This window comes from Lycium ferocissimum, chromosome 12, assembly GCF_029784015.1.
Source record: "Lycium ferocissimum isolate CSIRO_LF1 chromosome 12, AGI_CSIRO_Lferr_CH_V1, whole genome shotgun sequence".
Lineage (NCBI taxonomy): Eukaryota > Viridiplantae > Streptophyta > Magnoliopsida > Solanales > Solanaceae > Lycium > Lycium ferocissimum.
In genome coordinates this window covers 38,398,814-38,417,545 of record NC_081353.1, presented here as the reverse complement: position 1 = coordinate 38,417,545, position 18,732 = coordinate 38,398,814, and the positions used below count along the sequence as shown (strand labels likewise).

Here is an 18,732-nt window from a genome sequence, read left to right as displayed (position 1 = left end):
ATTTGAAACGAGTGCAGTCTTGTCCAACAACGTTTTTTGAAACAAGTGCAGCTTTTACAAGAATGTTTTCTCCACTTTTTAGAGGGATTACAGCCAGCATAAAAGAGTGGACGAGGATGGGAGCCAAGTAGTGGGAAATTTTGACCTTATTAGTTGGAGTAGCTAGTTGGGATGGTGATGCGAGTAAAATTCTGTTTAAAGGTGAGAATTACAACATCGTTGTGTGATGAAACAGCACGCTGGTAAGAAGGGACTCTTACTCCTCTAAAGGCTTGAGGTGGTGCTCAAACAAAGACGCCATCTCAATCTGAAACATAAGCACACCATATGCATTCAAGATCAGTCATTTATTGCAAATAGAACATTTGAGTCCAACATAAAACCAAACAATCTTGAACAACAACCATGATTTAAACTCTATTTTCTTCACTTTGTTTACCCTACTTATTTCCACTTCAGAAAGAGTGGGAAGGGGATGAAATTGGGTTCAGTCTTCATTTCAAGTAAAAGTTTATCAAGGTTTTAAAGATCTACAAGATTTGACTTTGCATATGCAAGTGTATTACAGTCTTGTCCAAAGATCAATGATTAATACTATAAGGTTCCTAAATGCATACATTTTATTAGTCTAGAACTAGAACCTCTTAATCACGTAATAAGGCAGACAAATTTAAGCAGAAATTGACACCGTTGAACTAGTTTTAAAGATAAAATCTATTTGTCACACAATCACAGGTACTTACAGCTGTCATTGCTGTTTCGGCACCTTTATTCCCAGACTTACCACCACAGCGATTGAAAGCCTGCATGACATTACGAGATATTTCAAGATACATCGTGCAACATAAAGATAGATTCACACAGCCAAGAAGAATATGGTAAATATAGTTCCAAGGAGAGTATATTACATGGAGTATATCTGTATCTGTTATACAAATCCTTAAAAATGAATAGCCACTATCAAAACTAATTATGACATTTAAAATGTTGAATATAAGCAGCAACACTCTGAAGTCCTATTTTGACTTGAACTTTAACTTTTTGTAAGCATAGGCTATTTTGATAAAAAGATAAATTATAGCTGAAAGAAGCAGACCAACAAGGTACTCAAAATCGCAAAGAACACCAAAAATGAAGTAAAGCAAAAGAACCTTTAGGCTTATAATATTTCTTTGTACAAGTGAAGGTAAATGTATAAAGATGTACATGGGACATCCAATATCGGATAGTTGTATGTTATCTATGATATAGTACATGGAACAACAATGAGCTCTCAGACTTTGTACTCCTTTATTTCGCTGTACAAGCTATAACCTCTCAGCTGATATTGATTATACTGTCGGTGAATTCTTTACTCCAACCACTATTTATACATGGACACAGAAGCTAGAGCACCTTATTGAATAATTTTCCAATTTCTTTTCTAGAGGTTTCCCATGGTGTTAGGAACTGCGGCTGGCCTGAAAGAAAAAGAAATCTCGCTGCCTGAACTGAGTAGTCTGATGCCATATTCTTAGGTGGCACTAGGACTATGGGAACAGCTTGGTTCTTTAGCCTTTTTTCTTTTGTTACTATAGTTGCGTGAAAAAATAGCATAGAAAAATAATAGAGTTTTAATCATAGTTACCTAAACTTATTTGAAAAGAATTATTTAGGTTTCCGCCCTTTCATCCCTTCTCAGAAAAAGAAATATTTAGGGCAATTAGATAATTGAACTCTAAAAAAACTTAGAACTTGCTTTGGCAGCATACAATTCATAGAAAACCTCCTTCCTAGACTGCCATTTTGATAAGAGATGATAGAAAGATGAATCTCATAATTTAAAAAAAAAAAAAATTGATGTCTGACCAATACACCAGTATAAAAATGCACATGTATTACTATGTACACGTATAAAGGCTGATTACTTACCTGCTCTAACGTATCACATGTCAAAACACCAAATATGCAAGGAGTACCTGCAACTCATTACATAAGGGAGATTCTAGTTTGATCAGCCAATTGAAAAAATGAACTGAAAATAGCATATAATGGCAATAGTTGATTATATATCAATTCTAAAGAACTAGAGTTATTGGGAAAATTGGCGGATGTAGATTTTACTCCAGCATATAAAATTCTTAACCAAGAACCAATGTATCTTTACTCCACGTAATTTTTGGGTTTATCACCTCTAATCATTATAATGTCACACCTACAAACAGGTACATATGGGTAGCCTAACCGTTTTTCTTCCCTTTTTTTTAATTTTTATAATGGAGGTAATCAGACCACCTCACACCTTAATTAATTCAGCAGCCTATTACACTGCTCAGAAGCACAATCATCGAGTAATATGACACCAAGACTAGAGCAAATGAACTCACACAGTTTTTAGCTAGGATTGACATGTAGGATCTTAAAATTGTTCTATTATGCCTCAACCACCCAGTGATCCCTTGTGGACCAAACAGAGTCTAACCATCTAAGACGACTGTTTAAGGCATAATTAGTGTTCAGCAGCGGCCTCTTCCTTTTATCTTTCATGTTTACTTACACCTTCTGTCGGTTATCATTTCTAATTATATCAATCTTGCATGTCCAAACATCATCTTGTGAATATGTTGGACTTTAGAAGCCTAACAAGCACATATAATATTGTTAGTCTCACAAACATCCCATTTTTTTTTATAAGGAGTCTCACAACCGTTCCGTAGAGCATGTGTTTCACTTTGTTGGATAATACTCCCGTAACACTCCTCTGTTTCAACCATCATATTTAATTCCAGATATTACATTGGAAATTTAAACAATTATCTATCAATAATACTGCTGAAGAGTTGCAAAATGATCAAACATTAGCATAATGATTATTGCTCATGTGGAGTATAGTGGAGAACGGTGTCGCACCTGAATTTAGACCTGCTGAAAGTACTCCAGATGTGGCAGCATTAACGACAGCATCATAGTGAGACGTATCACCTCTGATCTATCAGCCAAAAGAAGAAAGGAAATATTAGATGATGATTCGGACATACGAAAAAGCAGAAAGATGCCCATTTGATTTATAGAAACAAGTACCGACACAGAAGGCGCTTCAATCTCTAGTCTGTCTGATGGATTTTTTCTTTTTTCGGGTTAGAAATGTTCGGAGTCTAACCTGTGTATTACCTTTTCCTATGGTGGATGTTTATCAGTATGTTCGGATGAAGTTATTCAGCATAAGGCACTGAAATTCACACACGCCTCCCAACTATATCCAATTAAAACATCTAAGCTTTTGACCAGAAAGATTACAAGTCCAACAAAGAAAACTTAGAAGATACTGACCTAAATCCACAGATTTTCCCCTCTCTTACATCTATGAGAATTAGTATAACGATTTCAATTTAATGAATCCAAGTACATATCTCCAGTAACGAATCTAAAGTTCAATAGCTTCTTCATTTAATAATTTTGCCAATCTATCAAGATAGCCTAGTCAATCTGCTGTGCTTGAGGTTTATTTGTTCAGTTTTATAATTCCATTGCTGAAGGAAGGGGTGACAGATAAGTGCCATTCTTATGCTGCTTTCCCTTTTGTATCCGTTCGCTTATACAATGATGATTGATGTGAACTTGTGGACCCAAGAAAAATCGATGAACACATAAGACACAGGCAAAACATAATAAACCAAAATGATAATCAAAACATCTAACTGTAATCATCCATATTTCCATAGATAAGATAATACAAAAAAACCATCAAATGAAACAGAATCAAACTAAGCAAATGATGTAGGAGGAAAAAATACAAGTGAAGCTTATGTTCTGAAGTGAGCTTACCACAGCCCCAATGCAGAGTATTGCTTGATATTTCCGTGACTTTCCAAGATGCTGTGCAACAACGCCGATTTCAAAACAGCCAGGAACCCATACAACCTGCATTATGAGGACAAAACTAGATGACGCCATCAAATGGAAAAGACAACTTCCCACCACAACTTATTCTGTTTTCAATCTTCCAATACAACATTTTCCAAAATATAGAAGTCTCATAATCCCACAGTAGATCTTTATGCTCTAGTATAGCGTGTCATAAAGGAGTTCAATGTAGCAATAAATTCAAATTTATCATGCCAAGCGGACCTTCAGTCAAGTTTAAACCATTTTTTTATTCAAAAAAAAAAAAAAAAAGATCTTTTTTTTTTTTGTCAAGGTCCGCTTGGCAAATACTATTACGTAGTGTAGACATAGATTTGAATACTACATAATAGTATTCAAATCTATGTCTACACTTTATAAACATGAACCAATTTATTTTATATTTGGAATAAGTAAGGTTCATAATATATAAGATCAAATAGCTTTTCTTTTACAAGTATTTTAACAAACAACAGCTGGCAAAAGAATTTAAGAAAAAAGACGGTTTGGGGGAGGGGAAGATTAGATGTAGAAAACATACATCAATATCTTCCTCTCTAACTGAGTAATTCTTGAAAGTGTCCAAAGCTCCCTCCAAAAGCTTCTTGGTGATCAGATCATTGAAACGTGCAACCACCTTTAAAACCAACAAATGGTCAGTCATTTCCAATAACACACTATAAGAAACATTGCAGTCAACTGCTATATGACTTCTAGTAAAACCAAAAAGATAATGGAGTTAAGGAACTACAGAACAAACCCAAATTGCGTCCATTGACTTTCATTACTTACTCAAATGAAACCATTAATTCTTGCAATTAAAAAATCATTACTTTAAACTACTATTCCCTCTTTTCTGTTTTACATGGCACTTTTTCCTTTTCAATCTCTTCAAAACAGATTGACATACTTCTATTGTTGAATAATCTTTGCTTTTTTAACATTTTAATTTGCTCTAAATGACATGCTATTATAGGAATTAACATAGCATGAAGACCACCAAGTCCAAAGGTACTTTTAGTATGTTTTATTTCCTCTGTCTCATATTTGACTAGCAACGAAGCTTAAGAAACGATAGAAAAACCTCTGATATATAAGCCATAAGCATGCAAAGTACCGAATTTTCCCTTACTGCTAGTAATTAAATGATACTAATAATTATACATGAGAGAGTACGAGTATCACATGTCCCTTCATCTTTCCTTCTCATGTCCAACAAGTCATGTCACAAGACAGGATGGAAAAACCGAGATGTTAAAGATTAAGTAGCCTTTAAAAACAGAAAGATGTCAATCTTTTTGGACAGACAAAAAAGAAGAGTGGTATTTGAATAGGATTACTTTTATTTGTTAAACCATGTATCTAGTCAATCACTTTTACACTATCGTCTATCAGCGTATATAATTTAAATCCGTCTCAAAAATCTTTTTCCATTTCTTAAGTTCTGTGTCTAGTAATTTCTCTTTTTTACCACCATACATAACGAAAAAAGCGAGTATGTTTCTTCATTTCTTTTCTTGTTTTTGATAATCGTGGTGTCCGGACTAGCTTGCCCGTACCTCGACTAATTCCCTCCCACCAACAAAGACACCGAATAACTCTGTCTTCCAAGCCTTGGACAGTTGAAAAAAAAAATCACTTAATCTCTCCGTCCCAATTTACATGAAACTCTTTTCTTTTTAGTCAATCCCAAAAAGAATAACACCTTACAATATTTAACAACAATTTAACTCTAAAATCCCCATGATTTCTAGCCACAAAAATTTCTTTGGCTTTAGTTTCAAAAAAATAAAAAATGGCTTTTTTTAAACCACAAGATTCCTTTCTTTCTTAAACTTGGTGTATAGTCAAACACTCTCATATAAATTGGGACTGAAAGAGTAATATTTTTGCAAAATTTGTACTAAGACCTCATGTTTTATATTCCTACATTTCTTACCACTATATAAAATGAAATGCAAGGAATAATACAATGTATGAACTTGCAATTATGAAGACGAAATGTATAAAAAGAGGAGAAAACGGACAACAGCAAAGCGATGGCCGTTGGCAGATATAACAGAACCAGTCAACTCACGAACAGCACACGTTGTAAACCGGTTTAGATCCTCGCAATGTCTCGACCCAAAACCTAAATCAAAATTCAAAAAGAAATCCCAAATTGAAACAAAAGAAGATCAAATTGAAATTAATAGATGAAGGAAATAGGATTGACCTAGAGATTGGGTGAATGAGAGTGCAGGTGAAGAAGAGTTTACGGTTTGTCTGTTGAAAGACAAAGAGAAGAGCTGACGTTGCGTAGGATTTATTATAGTTGTTGTACGAGGAGCAACATTGCATTGTCCGAAACCTGAAGCCGCCATTTCTTTCACTCTTTTTGGGATAAAACCTGAATTTTGCTCTTCTTGTAAGACTCTGACTTTGACTTTCCTCTTCAAAAATACTTACTTTGGTGAATGGTATCTTTACGCTACTAGTTGCCCCAACTTAATAAAATATAATTATAAATGCATCTTTCAAAATTATAAATAATATATCTATAATTCATCTAAGGATTTCAAATTTACGAAGAATTAAATACAAGCTAAGGGGTCAATATATATATATATATAATTTAAATCTGGTATATGTAGTGTAATTTTTTGCTGAAAGGGGTTCGGATGAAACCCCTCAACCCTTTCTAGCTTCGCCTTTGATCGCGGAGCCAGGATTTTTTATTTATGTTTTGCAGACTATAATTCTCTTTTTATACTGGATTCTGATATGATACTTTTACATGTTATTCTATGGTGAGGGCATTGGGTGGAGCGGACGGGTTAAAAAGAGTTTAACGAGTGAGTAGATTTAGTTGGAAAAAAATGTATTAGGCACCACCTAGCAAAATTTAGGTGGAAAGGGTAGAAACGACGCTAAAGTTGAATAACAAAGATAAATATGACCCTAATATTAGATGACAAAAGCCTAATTTATCCTGCGCACCCAAAGAATAACGGCTGCGGGTTCATGTTGGTCAAAAAAAAATATTAGATGACAAAAGCAAATATATATAGAAAAAGAAAAATATATGGAAGGGCAAATATAAACCCTTTGTCCCTCTATAAAATGAAAGTAACGGTCTAGTCATTCAACGAACTGTGTAACTGCAGTGCAGCAACAACAGAAGGCCTTGTAATGGAGAAGAGAGAAGACTTGAAGTCAATCCTTCCGTTATTACCCATTTCATTCCAATCATCTTCATTCTTTTGGCCACCACCAGTAATTGAAGCACTTAAATCTCTCTCAAAAGGCCCTCATCACAGCAACGTTGACTCTGGTGAAGTCCTTTTCATCACCATTTCTGATATTCGAAACTCTCTCAATCTCCCTGATTTTTCCATTGATGCTTCTGCTTCTCATGGTTTTGCTCTCTTCTTCGATGATGTAAGCTTCTCTTTCCCTTCAGTTCTGAACAGAGGCGGAGCCAGAATTTTAAGTTTAGGAGTTGTGGACTACAATTCTCTTTTTTTTACTGGGTTTGGTAGAATACTTTTACGGGCAATTTTCAAGATTGCCCTTTGCTGGGGTGGTCTTTAATTTTTACCCCTCAAAATGGTGGTCTTTAAATTTTACCCTTCAAGGCAGAACTTGCATGGACAAAAATTCTGCTTAGAATTTTACTGATCAGATTTGCAAATTCTGCCTTTTTTTTTATTAAACTGAGGTTCGAACCCACAACCTTGAATCTTAGGGGAGGGGTAAAACTTAAAGACCACCAATTTGAAGGGCAAAAATTAAAGACCAATCCGTGCAAAAAAAAAGTACTACATGTTAATATTGGGGCAATTCTGCGAATTTCTTTGGGTGGTCTTTAAATTTTGCCCTTAGGCTAAAACCCGTGAGTTTCAAGTTCGAACCTCGCTCGGTCAAAAATTTAAAAAAAATTCGCAAGGCGAGTTTAAATTTCGCTATGCCCCTTTGAGATACACTTATTAGGGAATTGCAAAGTTATGCCGGACCCGGCATACTTATGCTCGCCGGGCAGACTTGCGTAAGTATGCGGGTCCGGTAGATAACTTTGTAATCCCTTCAAAGTTTATGCGGGTCCCATACTTATGGGCAAATTTTTAATGGGCAAACTTTTACTTAAGCCTTAACTAAAAGTCTTTTCCTAGTTATGCCTTATGGGGCAGACTTTTAGTTAAGGCATAACTTTTCCTTAAGACATAGACTTTGTCTTATAAGGCAAATTTTTAGTTATGCCTTAAGGAAAAGTTCCGCCTTATGGGGCATACTTTTAGTTATGCCTTATGGGCATACTTTTAGTTGTGCCTTAACTAAAAGTCCGCGAAGGCATAACTAGGAAAATACTTTTAGTTAAAGCTTAACTAAAAGTTTGCCCATAAGTTTGCGCCGGCATAAACTTGTTAAGGAATTACCAAAGTTATGCGGACCGGATACTTATACCAAGTCGCCCATAAGGCATGAGTATGCGGATCCGGCAAAGCTTTGCCTTGCAAATTTTTTTTTTTTAATTTATGCTTGAGCGGGGGTTCGAACCCAGAACCTCATGATTTCTGCGTGAACGCTCAGGGTTGCAACGCGAAGGGCAAAAATTAAAGACCAGGGCAAAATTTAAAGACCACCCCAAAAGAAGGGCAATCCGCGCAAAAAAATGTTAATATTATGTGATCGGCGCCTTTTTAATGGATTGGATGGGCTGGTTAAAAGAATTTAAGTGGGTGAGTAGATTTAGGTGGAAAAAAAAAATGTGTCACATAGAAGCCACGTAGAAAATTTAGGAGTAACATTGAATTTAACTGATGGCGGAAAATTTAGGAGTAACAAAGACAAATATATTAAAAAAGTATAACCAACTAGTACAAACATAGCTTATTTGTAAGACCAGAAGGACAAATATAAAATGAAAGCAACGGTCCGTTTAGGCATTCAACGAACTGTGTAACAGCAGCAGGAAGTGAAGGACTTGTAATGAGAAGAAAGAAGACTTGAAGTCAATCTTTCCCCTTCTCTGTCCATATAAATTTTATAATCAGTTCAGAGCAGAGGCGCAGCCAGGATTTTTAGTTTATGTGTTGTGGACCACAGTTCTCTTTTTTTATTAGGTTTTGGTTGAATATTTGACATATTATTCTGTTATGGGAGCCTTTTAAGTGGGTCGATCGGATAGGTTAAAAGAGTTTAAATGGGTGAGTAGATTTAGTTAAGAAAAAACATAGGAGCGCGCGCTATGTAGGAAAATTTATATGTGGACATTGGATTTAACTGATGAGGAGTAAATATGACTCTAAAATTGGATGATAAGAGCTAACGCGGGGCAAATATAACTTATTTGTGAGAGAAGACTTGAAGTCAACGTTAACTCCAGCGAAGTCCTTTTCATCGCAATTTCTGATATTTGAAACTCTCTCTCTGTCCCCAATTTTTCCATTGATACTTGTGCTTCTCATGCACATATAAATTATTCAATTTGGTCTGTCTATTCTGAAAAATTTGCCTGTGCTTGTTCACGTTGCCAATCCCACCCAGGATAAAAGAGAAGGGTTGTGGTAGGCTGGCAGTTAGCGTAAAACCTGTTAGTTCGCGATAAATTCTCATAATACATGCTCCCTCTGTTGCAATTTAAGTGTCTTACTTTCCTTTTTGTTCTGTCCCAAAAAGAGTGTCTCTTTCTATATTTAGTAAATTTTTCAATTCCAATGTTCTACGTGACAAGTTGAAGACCATAAGATTTAAGGACTATACACATCTTTAATTTAGGACCACAAAATTCAAAAGATTTTCTTTTCTTTCTTAAACTTTGTGTCAAGTCAAACTAACACACTTAAATTGGGACGGAGGGAATACTAGATTTTATTTGGTATGATGATGATATGAGTTTCATATGTTCACTTTTATTGCCCTCAACATGTGTGGTGCTGAGGTGTAGTAGCTGTAATCAATGACAATTTGGAGCACCGCCTGTGGGTTCACAGGAATCCAGTAGTTTTTGGGGGAAATTACAGCCCAATGCCTTTGGGTGATCTATTTTTACAAAATATGACCAAATGTAGGTTTTTCACATTTATACGTCTAATATAAATATGCTATACATATAATATACAATAATATACACAATCAGTGTGTAGGTTTTGTATATATCGGTCATATTGGTAAATAAATTTGGCCGAACTGTACATATTGGTAAGTTTTTGCTCAGACCCGGTATATATATTAAGAAATCCATTAACTATTTATAAATATTTGATTGGGAGTCCAATTTATATTAAATTGTGGTCGCTATAGGAGCTCATAAACTTCAAGTTCTAGATCCGCCTCTGGGCTTGTAGTGTGTATATTATGAAAACATGTTGGAAATTTTTTGAATGTTATTGGAACTGATTGAATTGTCTTCGAAATGCTGGATTGTTTATACAGTTGCTTCCTAGGGCTGAAGCTGCAAAATGGTTCGAAGAGGTGGTGCCGCGCTTGGCTAATTTGCTTTTGAAATTGCCTTCATTATTAGAAACTCACTATGAGAATGCTGATGATGGAGTTTTGAAAGGAGTCAAAACCGGTCTTCGCTTGTTAGAATCACAAGAGCCTGGCATTGTCTTCCTTAGTCAGGTAGTAGTTTAGAAGTTTTGTTTGTAAAACCACCCCTTTTACCCTCCTTTGGTTTGCTTACCGCTCTACTGTAAAGAATGGAAAGGTTCAGATTAGGAGAATCAACTTATTAATTTACACATTGATTAGTTTGTCTGGTTTGCTTTTTGAAACAAAATTTATATACAAAGCAACTATGTACATATGTCCGGATCCTATGGCTATGTGTATGTCCTTTACTTAATGTCGTAGCTGTGGTTGTGGCCAAGAAGCAGGCAGGAAAGGAGCTATCCTTCTTCAAAGGATTTTTTTTTTATTATTATTTTTTTATTATTTTTTAACTGGTAATGTTCTATTCCCCAGCATAGGATATGCTGGAGATCTTCACAAAAAAGGAAAAAAGAAGAGAAAACATGAAAGAAACTACTTACAGAGAACCTAACCAATCTACAAGACTACAAGCTCTGTTTCCTCTATATCTTTCTCTTTACACCAAAAATAAAAAGATACAATACTATTCCATTTACCTTTATGAATAGAAAGGAATTAGCTTAAAGTTTAAGTGATGAGGAATCCCATTTCTGGATTTCTTCCCATACCGGATACGCACGACCAAGTTCAGGTAACAGTCTGAGATTCATATGGATACTCCACAGCTATCTCCAAAATAAATTGGTTTCATACTTCTTTTACTCCTTCGACTGATTTCTGCAGCAGAATCTGATTATTCAATGTTGTAAGAAGCATCTGTAGCATGAGTTGTCATGATTTTCAATCTTTTTTTCCAGGAATTAATCGGAGCTCTTCTTGCATGTGCGTTGTTTTGTCTATTTCCTACCAGTGATAGAGGTGCCAAACATCTTCCAATGATCAACTTTGATCACTTATTTGCGTATGTTTCATCAACTGTCTGTTTTTATTATTGCATCCATGCTTTATTTTTCCTATTTGTGTCTCATGTATCGTCAATGTCAGGTGTATTTTGACTGATCAAAAGAATTCTTTCTTGTAAATAGTGTAATGAAAAGTTATAGGTGCTCTGCGCTCAGTTAACTATCATGAAGTCCTTCATTTTGTTGTTCTTCTCTTTGGTCATCTTTACGAATTGCTTCTTATTTTATCTGCAGTCTTCTGATGTTAATGTTTAATATCTTGTAGACAACAGTTTTAGCAGAAAGTCAGAAACAATCTACTCTCAGTTCCCAAATTTCTCAATATTAGTTGTTGTAATCTGAAAATCGACATCACTTCTCCATCTAATGATACGGTTTAGATATATAGTTTCATTAGGTTGATAATTAGATTGTAAGTTCTTAATTGTGGTGTATAACTGTTGACCAGAATGAGTTACAGAGAGTTGAAGCATAAGTGGTGGTGAGTAGTTTTATTTTCCACCAAACTGATGTCTTTTTATATGCATTCTGATCTAGCTCTGAGTGGATTTTTGACTAAATGAGAAGTTTTATGAAGTGTGATCATCTTTGAGAGAGTAAATTTTGTAAAACCATAAAGAATTTTACTAAATTATTAAGTGATCAGTTTGAACCAAGAACTGTCAAAATTTCTGATAGGAATTCTTTTACTTCCTCTTCCTATGCCCCTTTCGTTTGAATATGAATATTTCTCCATCCATCTCTATATACCAGTTGAGTTTTGCTTAAATTGAGATTTTGAAATTTGAATTTACCTGGAGGTCCTGGACAAATTTATCTAGATGCATGTCGAAATAATTAGGAAGTAGTGTCTTACCTTGGTGTTAGTAAGGGTATCTAGAGCCTGTCGAAAGCAGCGTATAGTTGTATGTTCCAAAACTTCTAAGGGTTGCAGTACACTTTATATTGTGCTCTTTCATAGTTGCACTATGGTCTTTAAATATGTAAGATTCCTTAAATCGAATTAATGGAGTTCATGTGCTGACATACATGTTTTCAGGTGTCTACATGATCATTATGAAGAAGCACTTGAAAATAAATTGAAGTGCATTGTTCACTATTTTGGGAGGATATGTTCATCTATGCCAGCGGGCTATGTGTCTTTTGAGCGAAAAGTTCTTTCTGTGGAATATAGTCCATCTTGTATTCCCTATCCAAAGGAAAGAGTATGGAGCCAGTCCAACATTTCCCTTTGCCATATTGAGGTAAGAAGTAAACTGTATTCTCCATCAAATTATTATGTTTCATTTTTTTACATCTATGATATATTTCTGTTTCTTTCTAGACTTCTATTTCAGGCTTAATTGAAGATCAATCTCGTGAAGCTATTGAAGTTGATTTTGCTAACATGTATTTAGGAGGTGGTGCTCTCATTAGGGGCTGTGTGCAGGTTCCTTTCTGGACACTCTTTCTTTTTCATATTTTTTAATATAATGGTAACCATTTTTATCAAAATTAATAATTTGCCAAAAATAATTCATCAAACGAGTTGCTTTTGTCCCTTATTTGTCACAATGCATTGCACCTTTTGCCTTTGAAAATGGAGATTTTCGTCTAATTCCTTAAGCGAATGTGCTGCATAAAAACCTCCTTATATATTTATTTTGATGAAGAGGAGAACCGATATATTGTCTGTTGATCTTCAACATTGAGAATGAAATCGCCATTATCATTTTGTCTGTTGCTTACCATAAAAAAAAAGTCTTTTGTAGTGACGAGTAAAATGACTAAGGCAAATTTATGTTTTCTAAGCATTTACACCTTCTCGTTTTTCAGAAAGGCGTATCTGCAGCTCGTGTTAGCCAGGTTTTTACTTACGAAGTAACTGAACCAGCTAAGTTGCTTTATTAAATATTTAAATCAAACCACAGATCGTACAATTTGCTGGTTTCGTTTCTTTGTCAGTTCGGTGGATTTTTTCTGGTGTTATGGATTTTTTTCCTTATAAAAAAATTTCATGAAAGAAATGGTGCTGAGTGACATTAACGGTTAAGATAGAGAATCTACCACCCCACAAGAACAAGAAGCAAAATAGACATCCTATTGCATGGCACCTTTTTTTCTTATCTTCCAAGTTACTACCCCTAGTTTGATGGTTGGAACGTATTTGTTCAAAGAGAATCTAATAGGTAATTTTCTTTTTTAGGAAGAAATTCGGTTTATGATCAATCCAGAGTTAATTGCTGGCATGCTTTTCCTGCCGTGCATGGCAGACAATGAAGCGATAGAAATTGTTGGTACGGAGAGGTTTTCAAGTTATACCGGGTGAGTTTAGATAGAGAATCAATTGCGTACTTGCAACACATCACCAACTTAAATTAGAACTGCTGTAATTCCATGGCATTCTTTTGCTGACATTTGGGCCTTTAATTGCAATTCAGCTTATTTCACATCTTTCAATTGGTGAAGGTATGCCTCTTCTTTCCGGTTTAATGGTGACTATGTCGACAAAAAGGAAATTGACGTTCTTGGAAGGCGTAAGACTAGGATAGTTGCAATAGATGCACTGTGTTGCCCGGGAAAGAGCCAGTACCGACTTGAAGGCCTTCTAAGGTACACAAGTTTCTGTACTCTTTTAAAATGCTTATATGGAATATAATTCTTTCATGAAGTCTGTTGGGTACTTAAACAGATGACACTGAACCCCGTAAGTATTGGATTATCCTTTAGGTACAATTAGGTTCTATTTTGTCTGTTAATTAATTTATTTAGAGGTCAAATAGGAGAGCGAGACAAAGTCCATGAGCTTATGCTCGGAGTTGATGTAAATTGGCTGATCATATGTGGGCATTCATGAATTTTGAAGGAAGAAGTGAAAGTAGATGTTTTGTGATTGTGAATAGAATTGCTTGATTATTCCCTAAGCATGTTGGGATTTAAATAGGCTTACATAGGGAATATATGATATCTAAAAAAGAATAAAGAAGGTAATTCCTAATTAAGGAGAAATCTTTCCCATATTTAATAGGAACAAATTCTTTTCATATTAACAATTTCCTAGTTCTTAACGCCCCCTAACCCCAAGTTGGAGTGTATATGTTGTATGCTCTTCATTTTCCGCAAAAATACTCAATTCTGGAGCTACAGGGCGACCTTGTAAGAATATCTACAAACTCATTAATTTCATGACACAATGTTGAACTGTGACCACCTCATCTAGAAGTAAGTTTTAAAAGAGAGTACACTTAATATACTTAATTATATATTCAATACGTCCCCTTATGTGCGAGTATGATTCTATTCATGGTCAAGCACGTGAAACTTCTTTTAATGATTGGTGGCGATGAGTTGAACCTAGAATCTCTGTCTACTATGACACCGTGTGAATAAAGAAGTAAAAGTAGATATTTTGGTCATATAATCCTCTAAAGTTACAATCTTGTCCAATCTTGTATGACAGCACATCCATCTCTAAGACACTTATTTTGTGGATATGTTGGACTTCTGCAAGATTAGAGTCACAGAGATGTGGATGCTAAGATGGATATGTGATTTTGCAAGATAGACAAGATAAAAAATGACCATATTTAGCAAATAACACACATCAAGGATAAAATAAGAAGTCACTTGAGATGGTAGAGTAATATTTTTTTATTTTATTTTTCCTTTTCATGCGAGCCTGTTGAATTGATAGGTAGCATCGTTTGCACTGAGGGTGAGACATATTTGAAATCTAAAATCCTAACCATTGGTCTATAACCCGTGGACCTTTTGTATTTATAGCACAAATGCTGCGAATTGAAATAAAGATAGTACTCCCTCTGTCCCAATGTATGTATTACTTTTCGCTTCCCTAGATTCGAACTGCATGAATTTTGACCAACGCTTTAAGATGTATTTTTTCACCAAATTGATATGAGAAAAGTTGCAATTTATAGTACTTTTCATGTCGTTTTCATATATATAAATTTTAATCTTAAAATATTGAGTTAATTTAATCCATTTTAGCTTCAAAGTTTAGTCAAATTGACTCTCGAAAAGCGAAAGGAGGGAGTACTAAATATGTTATTGGGGTAAAAGGCTAAAAGCTTATGGGTAGAGTACTAAATATATTCTCAGATGTTATTAGATCGAGCTGGGGAGTGGAATTCATTTAGCAAAACCATACTGGGGAATGACTTGACTGAGTTGCTGGTTTCAAGTATCTGCTGACTAGAAGTTGAAGTCATTAAAATGGCTTCCTGTCCAGCTGACTAAAAAGGATTAGTATTTGGTTGTTTATGCTTTATTGATGATAAGTTGAATATATCGCGCAGGGAGATTAACAAAGCATTTTGTGGCTTCATGGATCAATACAAGTGTCATCAGTATCAACAGCTTTTCAAAGATGATCAAAATGTTAAAGCCGCCGGTGGAAAGTCCATTGATAATCTTTTGGTGGGATTTCTTTTTGTCATGTTTTTAAAATCTCCCTCCTTTTATTATTTCCTTTTGCTCCGCTTTCCCAGATATTTACAGGTATTTCAATTAGCTTTTCTTCATTTGACGTGCTCTTTGGTTTTCCATGATCTTGTGTCCAATAGTCGCTTGGTCATACTTCAACCTCATCTCAAGCAACTGAGGAAACATTGGGTAACCAGTTAATCAGAAATCACGAGGGTCACAATGGTCAACCTTTAGACAATCAGCATGAAATTGGGGTTGTGACTGGAAATTGGGGTTGTGGTGCTTTTGGAGGAGATCCTCAACTTAAAGCTATGCTTCAGTGGATTGCTGCATCTCAGGTTGTTCTTTCCCCTTGGATATTTTTCTGCATTTTTATATTCGGCACATGCGAGGCAAAGAGCAGTTGCTTTTCACCTATTTGATATATATTCTGGTGCCTTTTTTGCAGAATAAATGTATCTGGTGCTTTCTTTTGAATGTCTGAGCGCAGTCTATTACTCTCCCCCTTTTAATACGCATCATAATTCTTAACCTGAGTTTAATAATCTTTGAATTCTTGAAACTTGTAATGGTTTGGGTGTTATTACTACTTGTCAAAATGTGCTAGACGTTTAGGCTTTTGGAAAGGGAAAATGAGTCATATAGACAGCGATGGAGGTAGTAAGATGTCAAATATCAAAAATCTTCTTTTGGATATGATATGCCATTTCCCCCCTTAAATTGCGTCTCCTTGTTCATTTTACTTTGAACATCTTCTTTTCTCCGTCTTTTATCTTCTTTTTTAATTGAAATTTTGTCTCCGTGCTTCTCGTACAGGCATTGAGACCTTACATCTTGTATTACACATTTGGCCTGGAAGCATTGCAGATGCTGGACCAGGTACTGTCATCTGTTAATTATTCTATAAGTTTCTTTTGACTTCGAACTGATATGTTTACTCCTAAGGACATTTGCTAGAATTGATATTTGTCTATATCTTTGTTATAGTGTCTGAAAGTAAAATTCTTGGTCTACTCTTAAGGATTTAAAGCTAGATTTTTCACTAGCTAGGAAACCTGCTCACTGAATTAATTACTAAAAGGGAAAACGAAAAAAGAGGATGTTTGCCACTACATTCACTTGGGTACTTTTTTATTTCTGACGGTGTTTTTGATCAATTCATGTATTCCTTCTTTTTGTTTTCGTCACCATATTCATTCTTTTGTCCTTTCCCTCCCCCGACCTTTTTCTAAGTTTTGTTGGTTGTGAAGGGAAAATTTAGCATTATCAACATTTGTGTAGGGTGAGAATTCACCCGTCGATAGAAATGGTAAATCCATGAATTTACTGTTAAGACTTGTGGAGGTGCTGGTTAAGGGGCCTTTCAAATTGATGCTTATCTTGGAAGAAATGATAGATGCTTAGGGATTGATCATAAGGAAATCTTGCATGTTGGTTATTATAGCTTCAGCATCAATTAACTTCACTTTGGTTTCCATGATGAAAACCTATCTTATCCTGGCTTCAGGACTCTACTTTATTATTATTATAGAGCAGAAACATCTTCTGTTCATGCATAGAATGCGTCTGCCAATTTGTCCAAAACATACAATTTAAACCTGCAAGTTTTGGAAGCTTATATCCTTCTGATATTTCTTTGTTGAAAACTTGGTCTAGGTGACTCAATGGATTGTTTCACATCAGTGGACTGTAGGGGAGCTTTGGAAGGTGTTGGTGGAATACTCGTCGCAGAGATCGAGGGGAGAAACTAGAGTAGGTTTCTTCAATTGGCTCGTTCCGTCGTTGTCTTCTCAATGACGATGCCATGCTCAACAATTACTATGATGATCGAGCTTTTCCGGGCAGTTTAGCTTAATAACGTTACACGATTCTCGTATATGCCATTTCTTCTTATTGTATTATAAGGTTATAGGTATCATCATGGTTCTATCTTTATGCTGACTGTCAGCCTACTGCCTGAGCTTTCCTGGTTTCTTCGAACGTGGGACCAACCATGCGAAGCTCACATATATGGAGTTGTTAGATGAAGTTCTAGTTGTTATTATTACAGTTGTATTTTAGTCAAAGTTTGGTACTTGTATATCAGTGTTGGGTAATTGCGATTTAGAGAATCCCTACAGAAAAATGATTTGTACTGGATTGGAATGAATAAATCTGAATAAAGCTGGATGATTACAACATAGTTTTGCAACAGAGACTAACTAGTTTTGTATTTCTAATATATATAAGTGTCTAAGAGGGATGAACACAAAGAACAACAAATTGTATAAAAAACTGTCTGAGTTGTACACTAAATTTGGATTTATTTTAACTGTGCTTGGTTTCTTTCCTTTTTTTTTTTTTTTTCCACTTATTTAACAAGATTACTACTTGTGGTTTTGTACAATTGCACACGTATTTCACTTTAACGTTATCATATTTTTTTACTTTTGCACTTCATTTTATACACTAAATTTGGACTTATTTCAATTGTACTTGGTTTCTTTCTTTTTTTTCCAATTGTGGGTCCACTTCATTTAACAAGTACTACTACTTGGTCTGCCACCTGTACACTTGTATTCCACTTTTACGTTATCATATTTCTTTACTTCTATACTTCATTTTATTACTCTATTATATAAAGCACATGAAATTGTACTCTAAACGGGAACTAACATGTGTACATTTCAGAAGTTTAACATTAATTCTACCTCTTGTGTATTTACTTTTAGGTTCCCACGTGTCCGCAGTGTCTCAATTGTCCTTTCATTTCCTTCATCTAGCATATACTCCCTCTGTCTCAATTTAGGTGTCTAAGTTTGACTAGACACGGAATTTAAAAAATAAAAATAGACTTTTGAATCTTGTGGTTCTAAATTAAAAATATGTATAATATAATAAAATATCCTTTGAATCTTGTGATTATAAACTTGATATGTAGAATATTTGAATTGTCAACTTACTAAATATA

General features: G+C 35.0%; 2 protein-coding genes across 4 annotated transcripts; one reads left to right on the top strand and one right to left on the bottom strand.

The window, feature by feature from the left end:
• Positions 1-139: 139 nt before the first annotated feature.
• On the bottom strand, positions 140-6,445 carry LOC132040883 (6,7-dimethyl-8-ribityllumazine synthase, chloroplastic-like). The gene is made up of 9 exons (XM_059431575.1): positions 6,300-6,445; positions 6,098-6,257; positions 5,910-6,013; positions 4,424-4,519; positions 3,805-3,900; positions 2,890-2,968; positions 1,912-1,958; positions 744-803; positions 140-307 (listed from the first exon to the last, which is right to left on the bottom strand). Exons 2-9 carry the CDS (start codon positions 6,243-6,245, stop codon positions 257-259), a joined length of 681 nt encoding a protein of 226 aa, XP_059287558.1. The 5' UTR covers positions 6,246-6,257; positions 6,300-6,445; the 3' UTR covers positions 140-256.
• Positions 6,446-6,986: 541 nt separating this feature from the next.
• Positions 6,987-17,964, top strand: LOC132040882 (poly(ADP-ribose) glycohydrolase 1-like). Of its 3 annotated transcripts, none has more exons than XM_059431573.1 (11): positions 6,987-7,302; positions 10,297-10,485; positions 11,253-11,356; positions 12,397-12,601; positions 12,682-12,786; positions 13,543-13,661; positions 13,806-13,949; positions 15,653-15,773; positions 15,920-16,120; positions 16,599-16,661; positions 17,466-17,964. In XM_059431573.1, exons 1-11 carry the CDS (start codon positions 7,054-7,056, stop codon positions 17,577-17,579), a joined length of 1,614 nt encoding a protein of 537 aa, XP_059287556.1. In that variant the 5' UTR covers positions 6,987-7,053; the 3' UTR covers positions 17,580-17,964. The 3 variants fall into 3 exon arrangements, with proteins under 3 accessions (XP_059287556.1, XP_059287557.1, XP_059287555.1); XM_059431572.1 differs by having other exon boundaries at positions 6,988-7,302; positions 17,439-17,964; XM_059431574.1 differs by lacking the exon at positions 10,297-10,485 and having other exon boundaries at positions 17,439-17,964.
• The last annotated feature ends 768 nt before the right edge of the window (positions 17,965-18,732 follow it).